Source organism: Lissotriton helveticus, chromosome 11 (genome assembly GCF_964261635.1).
Source record: "Lissotriton helveticus chromosome 11, aLisHel1.1, whole genome shotgun sequence".
In the NCBI taxonomy this organism is placed as follows: Eukaryota; Metazoa; Chordata; class Amphibia; order Caudata; family Salamandridae; genus Lissotriton; species Lissotriton helveticus.
In genome coordinates, this window is record NC_136072.1 from 840208238 (window position 1) to 840224894 (window position 16657).

The 16657-nt window shown below is 41.7% G+C and overlaps 1 protein-coding gene across 1 annotated transcript in view; it reads right to left on the reverse strand.

Annotated features, from left to right (window-relative positions):
* LOC144792163 (uncharacterized) overlaps positions 1-16657 on the reverse strand; it is a 581805-nt gene that overhangs the window by 236723 nt on the left and 328425 nt on the right. Inside the window, exon 20 of the mRNA XM_078667056.1 lies at positions 12113-12295. Coding sequence (XP_078523182.1) covers positions 12113-12295 — 183 coding nt within the window. The remainder of the gene's footprint in view (positions 1-12112; positions 12296-16657) is intronic.

Sequence of the window (16657 nt, forward strand, 5' to 3'; positions counted from 1 at the left end):
TTGCATCCTTAGATTTGTTTTACGCTGTGGCCCTCTCTGGTCTCAGCTCATGGGGATGTCTTAGCACCCTTGCCCATTTCCGGTGGGGGCCTATTTTCTTCTTGTATGATGAGCAACACAACATCAATGTTTAAGCAGTCTGCCACACTGTAGTTTGCTGTACTGCCATCCGTGATATAGCCACACATCAGGTAAGGGGCAGGTCACTCCCACCTATTCCTCAACTGTACGCAAGCATCAAAGAGGGGCTAGTGAAAGCATGAATCATTGCCACTGAAATGGTTCCCTTTTGGATTTGAAATGGTATTTTTTTCTTGAAAAGAAAACACAGCCATGTTGCCATTAAACATAGACTGTTTAGCAAAATGATTGCTTTTTCCAGGAAAGCAGTCATAGAAGTAGATTAGCAGAAATTCAGTTTGCTGATACTCTGGTGCAGTCAAAGCTGATGCTGTCAGAGACTAGCCAATCGTCAAAACACCAAATGATTAATGCTCCAGTTTTTCCACTAGAGTTCATACTGTATAAAGTGAACCACTGCATCCATACTTTCAACAATGGCAAGGCTGACTATTTATTCTGATGGTGTTGGACATATTACATCCTTCTTAAAGTGCAGCTGAAAGTTGCAGCCACATTATTTTGCCAAAATATATCTTTATCAGCCATTGTAATTCCTGTATATTTCTATATGTTTTCATTGTGAAACCACTAGTATTCCTATTACACTCAGACCACAGCAAACATGACAGACACTGGACAGCCAATCTGAATTGACAGCTGTAGCAGACATTAAAACAATTTTAAATATCTATCTTTGAGAATTATCGCCTTGAAATTAATTACATAATTATACCCTCACTGTTAGTAGTCATTGGCTTGAGGAGACTCCTGAGTTTCTATCTTACGAGGGCATGTCTTTCTCTTTCTTCATTGCATACATGCTTGCAGATCTGTGAGGATATGAGCTTTGTCAAAAATGAACAAATTACTTACCTTCAGTAACGCATTATCTGGTAGAGACAATATCTAGCTGCAGATTCCTTACCTTTGAATTCTCCAGGCGTCAGACTGGATCCGAAAACACTTGCATGAGCAATACCCCGCGTGCCGTTGTCGACGCCAGATGTGATGCCAGGGTCACAAATATAGGCACCACCCAGGAGTGTGGGCATCAGTTACTTTTCACGCTTTCCACGCCAGAAGCGCAAAGCCATGAAGTGAACTAAGTAGGGTGTGTCCAAACTAGGGCACTGAAAAGGGAGCAACCTTAGCCCTATAAATATGTCCGCAGAGTGGAGCGGAATGGGTGAGTCTGTAAGTAATCTGCAGCAAGATATTGTCTCCAGCAGATAATGCGTTACAGAAGGTATTTAACTGGGTCATCTGAAAAAGACGTCTAGTTGCAGATTCCTTACATTTGAATAGATACCTAAGCGTAGCATCCAGGCGGGGGGCTACTGACAAATTGACTGAGCTAAAAAGTATGGCAGGACTGAAAGGGTGAAATGCCAGTTCCTGTGGACCTGACTGTCCAGGCAGTAGTGCTTGGCAATCGTGTGCAGGGACGCTCACACCACTGCCTAACAGATATCCAGGACTGGAATATCACAAGCCAATGCCGTGGTCACAGCTTTTCCCCAGGTAGAATGGGCCCGTAAACCCTCAGGAGATTGATTTTTAACCAGGGCGTATCAGATCTTAACACAGAGAATAATCCAGCACGAAATGGTCAGTTTATGAGCTGCTGACCTTTTTTATCTCCGACATGGCCCACGAAGAGTTAGCTGTCCCACATAGAACTCTTTTGTGCGGTCAAGGTAGAACAACAACTGTCTTTGTGGGTGCAGGCAGTGGAGTCGTTCCTCCTCTTTAGAGGGACGACGAGCAATGTAAAAGGTAGGCAGGGTGACAGATTGTCCCAAATGAAATGGGTTCACCACCTTAGTTAAGAAAGAGGCCTGGGTGCGAATCATCACCTTGTCCGGGAATACCATAAAATAGGGTAGCTTGGATGATAAAGTCTGCAGCTAACTAACCCTCCGGGCAGATGTTATTGCCACTAGAAAGGCTGTCTTGATGATACACAGAGGGAGGGGACAATTGAGTACTGGCTCAAAGGGAGCACTAATGAGGAAAAGGAGAACCCGGTTCAGGTCCCTCTGAGGCATGATGAAGGGCGAAGGGGGAAACATATTTACAAGCCCTTTCAGAAACCTATTTACAATAGGGGACTTAAATAAAGAGGGTTGATCAGGCAACTGCAGGAAGTTGGACTGTGCAGAAAGATAACCCTTGAGAGTACCCAGAGCTGAGCCCTGCTTGGCAAGGGTAAGAATAAAGAGTAGAATATAAGAAAGAGAGGAAAAAAGAGGGTTAATAGACTTTTCTGTACAATATTTTTCTAATTTTTGGCAACAGCAGGCATATGCCGTTATGGTGGAGGGCCGTCTGGCTGCCAGAATAACTTTACATACTTCAGGAGGCAGGTCAAAAGCTATCAACTGTCGCTGATCAATCTCCATGCATGGAGACGGAGAGTTGACAGGTTCGGGTGGAGGACCCACCCCTGCTGCTGCAACAGAAGATCCTCCTGAAGGAGCAGCCTGATCAGAGGATTGAGGATCATTTTCTGAAGTTTGGGATGCCAAACTCTCCACACTCAATCTGGAGCCCAGTCGTTCCTGATCTTCTTGAGAACTTTGGGCAGACATGGTATAGGCAGAAAGGCCTGAACTCCAACGCACAGAACTGCTGAAACTGCATGTTCTCTTTGGACACAAACAGATCTAACCAAGGCTTTCCCCACTGCTGAAAGAGACCTTATGCCACCTCTGAGTGGAGACGCCATTCGTGATCCACTAGGCTTCAACGGCTGAATTTGTCTGCCTTGGCATTCAGAGAGACTGCCAGGTGTTTAACCACCAGGGTTATGCCCTGCTTCTCCAGCCATGTCTAGAGATGCAGGGCCTCTTGACAAAGGGCCCATGACCCCAACCCGCTCTGCTTGTTGCAGTACCACTTGGCAGTGGTGTTGTCTGTGAACACTTGCACCAACTTCACCTTGACCAAGGGAAAAAATGCTCTCAATGCTAGTCAGATAGCTCAGAGCTCCAACAGGTTGATGTGGAGTTCGGATTTTGCCAGAGACCAGAGTTCTCTCATCTCCACCTCTCCCAGATGGCCACCCCATCCCAGGAGTGACACATCTGTCACCATTGTGAGCTCTGGTTGAGGAAGGGCGAGGAGTCTGCCTCTGACCCAAATGCAGTTCATTAGCCAGTGCTGCAGGTCCTTTGCAGTTCCCTCCGAGATCTGAACCAGGTCGGGGAGATTCCCCTGATGCTGCGCCCACTGGAACTTCAGGTCCCACCGCAGAGCTTGTATATGCCATCTGGCATGATCAACCAACAGGATGCAGGACGCCATGAGGCCTAGGAGCCTCAGTGTCAGTCTCACGAAAATCCAGCTCACACCACTGCCTAACAGATATCCACGACTGGAATATCACAAGCCAATGCTGTGGTCACAGCTTTTCCCCAGATAGAATGGGCCCGTAAACCCTCAGGAGATTGCTTTTTAACCAGGGCGTAGCAGATCTTAACACAGAGAATGATCCAGCACGAAATGGTCAGTTTATGAGCTGCTGACCTTTTTTATCTCCGACATGGCCCACGAAGAGTTGGCTGTCCCACATAGAACTCTTTTGTGAGGTCAAGGTAGAACAACAACTGTCTTTCTGGGTGCAGGCAGTGGAGCCTCCTCTTTAGAGGGACGATGAGGAATGTAAAAGGTAGGCAGGGTGACGGATTGTCCCAAATGAAATGGATTCACCACCTTAGGTAAGAAAGAGGCCTGGGTGCGAATCACCACCTTGTCCGGGAATACCGTAAAATAGGGCAGCTTGGATGATAAAGTCTGCCGCTAACTAACCCTCCGGGCAGATGTTATTGCCACTAGAAAGGCTGTCTTGATGATACACAGCCGGAGGGGACAATTGAGTAATGGCTCAAAGGGAGCACTAATGAGGAAAAGGAGAAACCAGTTCAGATCCCTCTGAGGAATGATGAAGGGCGAAGGGGGAAACATATGTACAAGCCCTTTCAGAAACCTATTTACAATAGGGGACTTAAATAAAGAGGGTTGGTCAGGCAACTGCAGGAAGTTGGCTGAAACATCGGTATCATAACACAAATATCCTGGACTCGCTGCTTGTGAGGATAAGCCCGAAACAGCACTGTGTCCAGAACAGCTCCGAATAAAGGGAGCATCTGAGGAGTCAGGTGTGACTTGAGCACGTTCATAGTGAACCCTAGCGTATGTAGAAGGTCCATCATAGTCTGCAGCTGGGAAAAGACAGTCTTGGGGGAGGCCACCTTCAACAGGCAGTCCTCAAGGGAGAGGAAGGATGAAACCACTAACCTGTGCAGGTGAACTGTCACCACTGCCATCACCTTGGTGAAATCCTGAGGGGTGCTGATAAGGCCAAAGTTGAGCACATGAACTGAAATTATTGTGGCATACATTGAACCGCAGGCACGGCCTGCGGGCTGGCAGGTTGGGGATGTGAAAATACACATGCTGGAAGTCCAGCGCTACCAGACAGTCTTCTTGGTCTAGGGCAGACAAGACCTGAGCCAAAGTGAGCATCTTGAATTTCTCCTTTTTGAGGAAGAGATTGGCTGTTCGGAGGTCTAGAACAGGACAAAGACTTTTGTTCTTTTTGGGTATCAGAAAGTAGAGGGATTAGCAACCACTGCCTACTTCTTATATAACACCAAAAATAACAGTATCCTGTAAAAACCAAAGTAAAGGGGTCAGTAACCATGGGAGGGTACAAATGACGACATGGCGATAATAAGGAGGGACTAAGCATCATAATCAATCAGACAGCAGCATTTATGTAATACAATGACAAGCAAATTAAAACCATTGGCGGAGAGTGGGCGGAGCGTCCACTAAGCTTCCACTCCATACTCCATTACTGCATGCCTCGCAAAGCTAGCAGCGCATACGCACTGCCGCTATATGCTCGACCTAAAAATGACAAATTACTTAAGTAATACTATCACAATACGTTCCGCATAACGCAGCATAATTGCCTCATCTTACTGTATAATATACTAAACCGTGCCGAATAATTTGGCCTTCCTCTGCCACATAATTCCAGTGGCTCTGGGTTTGGCTTGTCAGCGCAGTTGTCCAAGATTTATTATTTCCAGTTTACAGAGACTGGGCCATCTTCAGCCATTGGCTTTTTTGTGTAACCTGTGTTCATCCATTGATTTGAGGCACTGCCAATTACGTCTTAGATCAGCCACAGGAGTATTTCTCACATTCCCATGCTTTTGGTCATTGGGTGTACCAGTCTACTCGGAAATGGTTCCGTTGAAACACACGGGAATATGTCACAACTGTAAAGTACACTTGGTCATCACCATTTCAATTCTTTATTTCTTTGTATACAGAATGCAAAACTTTTCTTGTAATTTAATTTCAGTGCAGTGTGCTTTTTAATTCTTTTGTCAAAACCCTAGTGTGAATCATATCAAAAGGTGTCTGCTTAATTGCTTTTTTGTGTTTACATACTGGCATGGCAAACTTGTGTTAAGAGTGGCTCATGGAGGTACCGACTTTTGCAATGTCCCACCCTCCTTGTCACTATTTCATGCAGCTCAATTTGCAATATAATTGTAGGATAGTTCCGGCCCATAATGTAATATAATCTTTGCACATCCTGAGGATAGTTCAGGGGCTCGCTGGTCTCGTGAGATATTGGCTTCTGCTCTACTATATACCTTGTTACAGTGGCTCATGGTGGCACCGACTTTTGCTCTGCCCCACCTTGCCAAGAGCTCAATGATCCTGACTCCTTCTGTAGTCCATACCCTTATTACTGCGGCTAATTATCCATCTGTAATTTTTTCACTGAGTATTTTGGTGTATTTTGTCAGTAAAGTATTGTATACTCAATTAGGGGAGCCATTTGTTGAGTATGTTTTACAGAGAAAATGCTCCCTATTTGGACAGTTGGACCAGACATACCCAAGGTTTCTCAGTTACGCAGCATACTATTTACTTCTTGTTAAACAGATTAGGTTTGAGAGGGCACAGACATTCTCTGCCCATCGTACCAGAGATATTTCCATCACGGTTCAGAGTAACAAGTCTGGGGTGCTGAAGCGGAACTGCTGGCCTAGCTTGCCCACTTCTCTGCCTTTTCATGTTTGCAGTGATAGCAAGGCGCCTGAACACAGAAAGATATGGAGTCTTGACAGCTCCCCTCTCCAGCCTGCAAACATGTCTGCCCAGCACAAAGACAGAGCTGGACAGAGGGTTGATGACTATAGACAGATGAGTCAGTAGCACTTCCCTTCTCCTCTGGTTGATACACTGTAGGGTATTGGTCCACAATTAGCACATCTGTCCTGCTGCTCTGCAGACACTCTGTGTGGCTGAACAAGGAGACCAAGGGCAGTCATCTTCAACTCTTAGGGTTCTACAGCATCTCAAGTCATGCGCGCTGCTCGATTTCAACTTGATCAAAGCCTAGATGAAAGCATACTTTGAATTCCATGAGCTTCAGTATCCCCACAACATGTTCAACTCCCTAATTTATTTTTTTACAATAGTGTAAAACTTTGCATTCAAGGCGAGGTGGAAGATTTTATGACAATTACCCTGTGTACAGAAAAACACCACTTTTCTAAAATAAATGTAATAAATGTACACTGATGTACATATTTGTCTGGATACAGACATGTAACACTTGCAGTCCAGGGCTTCTTGATTCTATACTACAATTCACTTTTTTAATGCTTTGCAGGGTGGCTTTCCAGAATTTTTTCATAGATTCCAGAAGAGTCTAAGCTGGTCTAATAAATGTTGCTTTCATATATTCCTCACCAAGTGCTATCTCATAAGTATTTAGTTTTTACTGGCTATATGTCACTGTTAGACCTGTCAGCCTTAGGGTGGTCTTCCCCCAAATGTTTTGCCTTACTCCGCCATTTTTGGCTGATCTGTTTTTGTTGTTTTTAGGGCTCTGTGCACTTTACCAATGCCAAACAGGGCAAACATGTTTCCTTTCTCTCCTCAAAACATGGTGAAATTGGATTAACCCCCAATTGTCACAATTAATTTACTGGTAAGTCCCTAGTAAAGTGGCACTCTATGTACCCAGGGTGTGTAAAACAAATGCTATTAGTGGGCATGCAGCACTTATTATGCCACCCACTCAAGTAGGCCTCCAAACATTCCTCAGGCCTTCCATGCAGTCTGTGTGTCCAGTTGTGAACTGCCATTTCAACCTGGCAAAATAAACCTTATGCCAGGCTTTAACCTTCCTTTTGAATGCACATAAGTCACCCCCTAGGGTAGGCCCTAAATAGCCTGGTAGGGAGCAATGAATTAAAAAAGTTGGACATATACTTTTAACCTTTACAATGCTCTAGTAGTGAAAAACTCTTAAAGTTGTTTTTCGCTACTGCAAGGCCTGCCTCTCTCAAAAGATAACACTGGGTTAGGTTATTACATTTAATAACTGATAACTTTCAGTTGGGAGCAAGTAGGAATATCAAATTTGATGTCTAAAGAAATGCACTTTAAAGCCCTCTTTAATGGTAAAGTCAGATTTTAAGTCACAATTAAGAAAATGGCACTTTTGAAAAGTTGGCATATGCTTGTCCCAACCAACTCTCTGCAGCCTGTACGCGGGGTTGCATGACTAGGTATAGCTAGCAGTTGATCTTTGTTTATTTCTCCCACACAGTGAGACAAAGGGAAGATAGATGTTAGCAGGGTTGGCAGTCTCTGGCTTGATTAGGGGGAGTAGCTGGCACCAACCCCACTTGCACCTCACAAAGGCTCTGCCTGAGCACACTCCCAAAAGGATTTGACATAAGTCTTTTGTGACCATAGACAAGCTGGGGCCAGGGCAGGAAGGTAGGAAATTCCAAACACCTCTGGGGGTGGAAACCTCCAAACCAGCACCAGGTTTAAATATTGGACACTCAGACCAAACTTTTCAGTACACCTCTAGACCTGTGGAAGACTTGGAAGGACTGCTGTGCTGCTCTACAAGGTGGACTGCTACTCTGCTGCTTGAGTGAAAGGACTGGACCTGCATCTTGAACCCTGTACCACCACAGTGACTCCACAGGTTAGTTGGCTGGTCTCCTGATCAGAGCCTCAGGTACATAAAAGGCTCCACCCACATTGAACCCAGCATGTGGACTCAATCTGCTATGAGTCTTGCCCCGAAAGTGGTGCCACCTCAGTCCTGGACCCTAGGAAGTGGACCTGAAGGTTCTCTGCCAGTCGAGTTATGCTCATATATGCAGAACAGATGCAGCACAAAGCACCTCCGCAGCTGCATCGAAATTTCTGCAGTGCGACGCATTCTCAACACCAGACCTCGCAATGACACCTGCAATTTCCTTGGAACTGCTGCTGCGCAATACATCCTTGATGTGGGCTTTCACATTGCAAGTCCCTCGTCGAAGGCATCCAATGACGACACAGGACTTCGCATCACCGCCCCACAGCTTCTTCGGAACAGCCGTTATCCCTCCTATCTTCCGTGAAGCGGCACACTACCTTCGGAGTGAGGTAGGTACGGTGAAGGAAGTTGAAATGGATAAGCTTAAAGCGCGCATTACAGGACACCTGCCGCGTCAAGACCCCTAGACGCTTCCGCTGCCCATGATCCAAGGGCACTCCTAGGTCTGCCTCCCAGGCCGCCCATGTCGGTGGCACCGGAGGGGCGGAATCGCGTCTCACAGCCGCATACAGCAAGGCGATCAACCTACGTACTCTGCCGCAGTACAGTAGGATATGTAAAGTATGGGTCATCGGGGGTATCTCCAGGCACTGTGGCCAGACCGAGCGCACTACAGTACAAAATCCTTGGTAATGCAAGTATTGTCTGCCACTAAGGCCAAATGACTCCTCCGCCTGCTCGTACGCCACGAAGCTCTCCGAGGGGTACAGGTCTGCTAAGACCTCACAGCCCCCCTCTCTCCATTCGCGGAAGGACATATGGTGGTCAATTTCTACCATGGGTCCAATATCCAGGTCGGTGCGTAGGATCCTTTCTACAAAATGTTGCCATACGCCAGCTGTGTGCCTCACCACATAGGGTAGCTCGATGTTAGCTCCCGACCCGCCAGCAATCGCGTCTCCCATACATTCGCGTCTGCGAACCATCTGGCAGCTGGAAGTAGCTGCATAATAGTAGAGATCGAAGCGCGGGGCTTCCAATTCCCCCCTCTTCAAAGGAGCGCACAACAGTACGAAGGGCCACACTGCTCTGCCGACCCGCCAAAGCAGGGATGGGAGCAGCGTATTGAGGGTCCGAAAAATCCTAGGAGGAAGAGGGCACGTGTTCTGAAGGACATACAGTGTCCTTAGCAGCATCACCATCTTAGCGACGGCCATTTTACCATAGTTGGCTCTTTGTGCTTTTAGGCAATATTTCCACTTAAATCTGCTTAGCTCTTGTTTTGTTATTTTGATCTCAAGTAATTTATTACATTTTACTCTATTATTCTAAATTGGTGTGAGATTTTTCTTGTGTTGTGTTTTCACTTTATTACTGTTTGAAGTGCTGTATAAATACTGTACACATTGCCTTTAATGTAAGTCTGACTGCTTTTGTGCCAAGCTACTAAAGGTTAGGAACAAGTTAATTAAGCTTTTTCTTGTGTTTCACTTTGACAAGAGTTTTGGTGCAGCCTGAGTAGGATTTCACCCGCTCAACCAGTATTCCAATTTCCAACAGTCACCATCTAGGATGTTTTCTCAGCTGAGCTGGGGCATAACTTGTATTCAAACTAAAGAGATCTTACGCAAACATTATTACAAATTATTACGTTTCAGATTTAATCGTCAGGCTTATGTTACTATACCTGTGCCATTTTTACCCTATTCATCCTGATGCTTGTCTTAGTTGTGACACTGTATGGGCGAGATTTCTGTATGGTACAAGAAGTTATCGCCAGGTATAAGACTTTTAGTTGAAGGTCTGTAAACAACTATGTGAGATGACTGGCAACATCCAACCCATCCACCCAGAGGTCCAACTGTTGGGTCTCAATGTGTTGGTCTTTCTTAGAAGGGTCTTCTTATGCTTGGTTTTATGGTCCACTGACCAAGTATTCTGACTGGCTACGGGAGCTGGTATGCATGAATGGTATACCTGAGTGACAAGGGATAGAGCTGTGGTTCTTGGACTGTAGGGTCGGGATTGTGGTTCCCTCCCCTCTCTGCCCCAGGGAAGCTCATATAATAACTTAGAAAATTAACCTCAAATGATCTCCACTCAAGGTTTGCTGGTTGAGTTATTATTACACAGACGATGTAGCAATAACATTATTGTAGGCTGACATTGTTTATCTGGCTGAAAACAAATGAATATATATTGGGATGGTATGGCTGTAAATCCAATAATGCAAGTATTAAACCAAATACGGCTGTTGAGTAAGCTACATTAACCTGCATTCAATACTCTTGTGCACGATTCCCTGTACTATTTTCCTATACAACGTGTAATGTAATAACTGCACTACCCTGCCAATCGTTGTAGCAAATGCATCTGTTCTTGAATTATAAAATTATAAAATATGGTTTAAAGAAATAACGGTAAACCTGTATGAGGAATCTTAATGTGCTCTAATTGTTTCTATAGTTAGACCTGGGACATCTGGTCTGACTTTATGACTTACACGTTGAAGTAATCTATTTCCAGATCTTAACCCACTGGAGGAGTGATTAAATTATTTGGTGGTTTTTTGTAACTAGGTCCACTGTGTAAATACCTTTCTTCCTTTTATTTTTCTAGGTGGTGAATTAGATTGTTTCTTAATTAATATTTCTTGTTAAGGTCGGTCTTATGAATGATCTCTTGTATTTTGCTTCTTAAAGTGAAGGTTTTAAAAAATAAATTATACCTTTCCTAGGCTCTCTGCCACCAGACTATATGCATACTGATACATTTAACACATTTACATTGAACCAACTGAAATAGGTCTACAATGTATTATGCTTCACTAACACTTTTAGAGTGAACTGATTCTCAATGGCTGTTGTCTTGTCAATGGCATCTAATGAGTTTAGAAAATGTAAGTAATATCTTGTCTGGCTTGCGTGCTCCTTAGTGACATCTGGCCACACTAGTAGTTTGGCTTAGGTGACAGTGTCATTAGGCCCTCTAAGGAGTTGCCTCCTCCATGTTTCACTGTTTTTTTCATCTGTATCTAGCACCACATCCACCATGCTCTAATAGGTAGATGCTGGGTACCAGGTTATGACAGGACGCCACGAACCTTGGATTATGCCACTGATTCATTTCAGGTTTTGGAGTGTAGCTATAACACTTACTCCCAGCTGCTACCTATCACTCAGTGTACTTGAGATTCAAGAAGGCAGTTAAGACCTGTCCTTTCCACAGTGCAGGAATATTTCTCTCTTTGTCATGAAACTGGTCTTTGGGTGTATCAGTTTTCCTACTAGGAAATCGTTCCACTAAAAAAACAAGGGACTATCACTGTAACTATCTGTAAATTACACTCGGTCATCACAATTTCAATTATTTATTTCTTTGTATACAGAGAGCAAACATTTTCTTCTAATTTATCTTCAGCGCAGTGAAGATTTTAAATGTTGTACTCAAGACCCTAATGTGATTCATAACATAAGATGTCTGCTTAACTGCTTTTTTTGTGTTTACATATTGGCATGGCTGACTTGCATTAGAGTGGATCATGGCAGCTTTTGCTATGGCTCACTCTTCTTGTCACTATTTCATTCAGCTCAATTTGCAACATAATTATAGGATAGTTTCTGTCTATAGTGTAATATGGTTTGTGCACACCCTGTGGATAGTTCAGGGGCTTGCTGGTACATATTAAGCTTCCCAAATCAATAACCAAACAACTGCTGATTGATTGGGAAGCTTAATTCTCAATTGTCTGCCATGATCATGCCTTTCCTTTCAGGTTTGCAGAGTGCACCTCACTGATCCCACCCAAGTTCTTTCTCTGTTGTACTATATTTGGAACGTGAACATTTCACATCTATAATCTATTAGACAGTAGGAAGGGAGCACACTCACATTTTGGAGCTCTGCTGACTTATTTTTTAAAGACAGACAAGCTTTTCGCTCTCTTTCCAGGGCATCTTTCAAGGTTGCCAAGGCTCTGTGCCTTTCCTCCTCCAGGTTCTCATGCTGCAGCTGGAGTGCCTCCCTCTTCTCAACTTCGAACTTTCTCTGCTCCCGGATGAGGGAGCTTTGGACCTGGGAACAAACAGAGTGAGTCACTTCATTTAAGAGAAAAAAGGGAAAAAAGTGAAGTTAAAAACAGTAAAACATGATCACAGAAGGCGGTAGAAGGGGCAGGGCTCATGCTTTTCGGTATCTGTGTGAAAAATCTATTCAATGATAATCTGATTAACATGCTTAATACTGCTTTATCAATTCTAGGATCATTATTATTATTATTATTTTAAATAAGATCCACTTGAAAAAACAGCATACAATATTTATTAGTTAATAAGCATTCATGACAAAAGGTACTGCCCGCCTGAGGGTCTTTCATGTAGTTTGTTCATCCATTTTAATTCCAAACGCGACAAAATAATTTGTCATGAACGCTAATTGGATATTAAATATTGAATAATAAATATTATCCATCTTTGAAAATGTTCTCAAATATACTATATAAACCTGAATACAAATGCGTCCCTTCCTTGCTAGAGATAGTTCTTCAAAGTATAGTCAAATACTCAATGTAAAATAAAGTACATATAGAAATGCTTTTTTTTAAAAATCTTTATTAATATGAAGGCAAAGTATACAGGTATTATGGTACGTTCAAGCTGATATAATCGTATTCGTTTGACACATTTCCTGAAATATTAATTTGCATTATCCATTCTGCATTTGTGTCTCAGCCTACCGGTCTAAAATCTGTATCTGCTCTTCCGTATAACAGTACATAAGTTATCATAGTTCGTCTATTTTTTCCCGCTATGTGGTATCTAACATGTACAGCTATCCTATAACTACAAGAGAAAGCCCCCCACCCCCCCAAACTTCAGTCATCACTTTTTGATTACGTTTCCACACTCCCCCTCCCATCAGCAATTCTCCGTGCCCCTTTGACATCACACAGGTGAGATATTCTTATACGTCGCTGCATTTAGGTCGTTTAAGCAATTATCCCCAACTCCATCCGTTACTCAAATCAAATCAAATCAAATCAAAAGCAACTTTATTCGGTTTTCGTTAAGAAAGCCATAAAAGTACAGATACGCAAAAAATAACAATTTATAAAAAAACATTGAATTCATAATATATTAAAATTATACACTCTTAGAAAAGGACAGAAAATTTGGTCAAGTCCGTATTTAATATGTATAAGGCCCAGTGTGATAAACACTGGGACTCTAGTACGCACAAAAATAAGCAGTATACCATTAAACCATTTTAATTATTTTTTCATTTCATGATGCCAAAAGATTTTTTAGAATTCGTTGTGATATTCATCAAACATATCAAAACATATCATTAATAAACTGATAATATTTTTTCACAATAACGTACTTTTCATGATGCAATATTATGACAACACAGGATTATAAACATAATGTTTGAGAAAAAACAACCCAATGCATTTCGGGGCGTGATCGCCCCTTCGTCAGGGGTCTAGAAAAAGAAAATAAGCAAGGAGAATGTTATTCATGAAAGTTGCACTATATTAAAATCTAACTCGTCACTATTATAAGTTGATTTTTCTTACCTAAATTATAGGGAACAATGCTTATCCTGCAGTCTATATGTTTATGTGATTGAACAAATGGTCTGAGGAAGAAACCAGATGACAACGTGTAAGAAGGGCCAATGTGATACTTAATAATGACCTGTTAACTAACTTATTTAGTTTGTAAGTGAAAATGAAGCTTTTACCTGTAAAATACGTTTTCAAGTCGCAATTCTGCATATTAAAGGACGAAAGATAAATAAATGAACAAACGATCGACAAAAAATAAAGCCATTCCAAAAATGTAAATTCATTTCTTTGAATGTGAGAAACGAGCGGAGAGGCAAATGGCTCACCTTTATGAAATACGAGTCTTGTTATCTCAGGAAAATAGCCTGTGCCGAACAAAAGATTTGTATCAATACTCGGTTGAATTTGTGTAAATCCACATTGTAATACAAAGAGTGGAGACTTGTTTACCTGCGAGTCTAGCAATTGGACTTCGATCTCGCTGGCGTTTTTTCCGGAGCAATACTACAAAATGAGAGAATTTCAAAGACTAATAAATTCCTAACTCACGTTTCTGCGGGAATTCAAAGATCCCATTTAGGACAAACGTTAAGCTAACGCTTACCGTTTAGAGAGTATGGGGTTCTTATCCGATATTTCCTCCGTCGTCTAGCTTACAAGCTGCAAAAACCTCCGGCGGGCCTCCAAGTCCTACCTCACTTTTTCAAACTCTCAAGGTAATAGAGAGTGAAGATAGACAACGACTTTCGTTTTTAACCAAAGTGATCTGAGAACCTAAAATTTATAATTACTAGCGTCATCTCGTCATTTTTAATGACAAGCAGTTTAATGATGAATGTATTAGATAAATAAACGTGGAGATCACAAAAGTGATTGTTGTAAACGTGCCTGCTCGATGAGCGGTGTCTCTCTCAATAAAGCATTAATTCTAAAAAAACGAAAAAGAAAGAGAAGTACTCTTACTGATTTCTGTTTGTGAATTGTGTGATAAGGATGTATTAAATCAACCTAACCTGCATAATTATAAGCATATTAACATGAGATAAATTTTTCAACTACAAAAAATGCAAACAATTAGTTGCCTGCCTATTTACAATCTATATAACAGTGGTCTTGTGAACTTTTTTACCAAACCATGATAACACAGCCTATTTGAACATTCCCATGATCATTATTATTTACATGTAGTATGTGTGTCAACTGTATCAGATACCTATGAAATTTATATGTGCATGCAGATATTTGCAATGGTAGTCTTATAGGAAACACGACATCTCAATTTTATCATTTAATCCTAACGGGACCATCGTTTGCAATTTACGAATCCAATAAGTTTCTCTTTGCAAGAGTATATTGCAAACGAATGGGAATGTTCAAATAGGCTGTGTTATCATGGTTTGGTAAAAAAGTTCACAAGACCACTGTTATATAGATTGTAAATAGGCAGGCAACTAATTGTTTGCATTTTTTGTAGTTGAAAAATTTATCTCATGTTAATATGCTTATAATTATGCAGGTTAGGTTGATTTAATACATCCTTATCACACAATTCACAAACAGAAATCAGTAAGAGTACTTCTCTTTCTTTTTCGTTTTTTTAGAATTAATGCTTTATTGAGAGAGACACCGCTCATCGAGCAGGCACGTTTACAACAATCACTTTTGTGATCTCCACGTTTATTTATCTAATACATTCATCATTAAACTGCTTGTCATTAAAAATGACGAGATGACGCTAGTAATTATAAATTTTAGGTTCTCAGATCACTTTGGTTAAAAACGAAAGTCGTTGTCTATCTTCACTCTCTATTACCTTGAGAGTTTGAAAAAGTGAGGTAGGACTTGGAGGCCCGCCGGAGGTTTTTGCAGCTTGTAAGCTAGACGACGGAGGAAATATCGGATAAGAACCCCATACTCTCTAAACGGTAAGCGTTAGCTTAACGTTTGTCCTAAATGGGATCTTTGAATTCCCGCAGAAACGTGAGTTAGGAATTTATTAGTCTTTGAAATTCTCTCATTTTGTAGTATTGCTCCGGAAAAAACGCCAGCGAGATCGAAGTCCAATTGCTAGACTCGCAGGTAAACAAGTCTCCACTCTTTGTATTACAATGTGGATTTACACAAATTCAACCGAGTATTGATACAAATCTTTTGTTCGGCACAGGCTATTTTCCTGAGATAACAAGACTCGTATTTCATAAAGGTGAGCCATTTGCCTCTCCGCTCGTTTCTCACATTCAAAGAAATGAATTTACATTTTTGGAATGGCTTTATTTTTTGTCGATCGTTTGTTCATTTATTTATCTTTCGTCCTTTAATATGCAGAATTGCGACTTGAAAACGTATTTTACAGGTAAAAGCTTCATTTTCACTTACAAACTAAATAAGTTAGTTAACAGGTCATTATTAAGTATCACATTGGCCCTTCTTACACGTTGTCATCTGGTTTCTTCCTCAGACCATTTGTTCAATCACATAAACATATAGACTGCAGGATAAGCATTGTTCCCTATAATTTAGGTAAGAAAAATCAACTTATAATAGTGACGAGTTAGATTTTAATATAGTGCAACTTTCATGAATAACATTCTCCTTGCTTATTTTCTTTTTCTAGACCCCTGACGAAGGGGCGATCACGCCCCGAAATGCATTGGGTTGTTTTTTCTCAAACATTATGTTTATAATCCTGTGTTGTCATAATATTGCATCATGAAAAGTACGTTATTGTGAAAAAATATTATCAGTTTATTAATGATATGTTTTGATATGTTTGATGAATATCACAACGAATTCTAAAAAATCTTTTGGCATCATGAAATGAAAAAATAATTAAAATGGTTTAATGGTATACTGCTTATTTTTGTGCG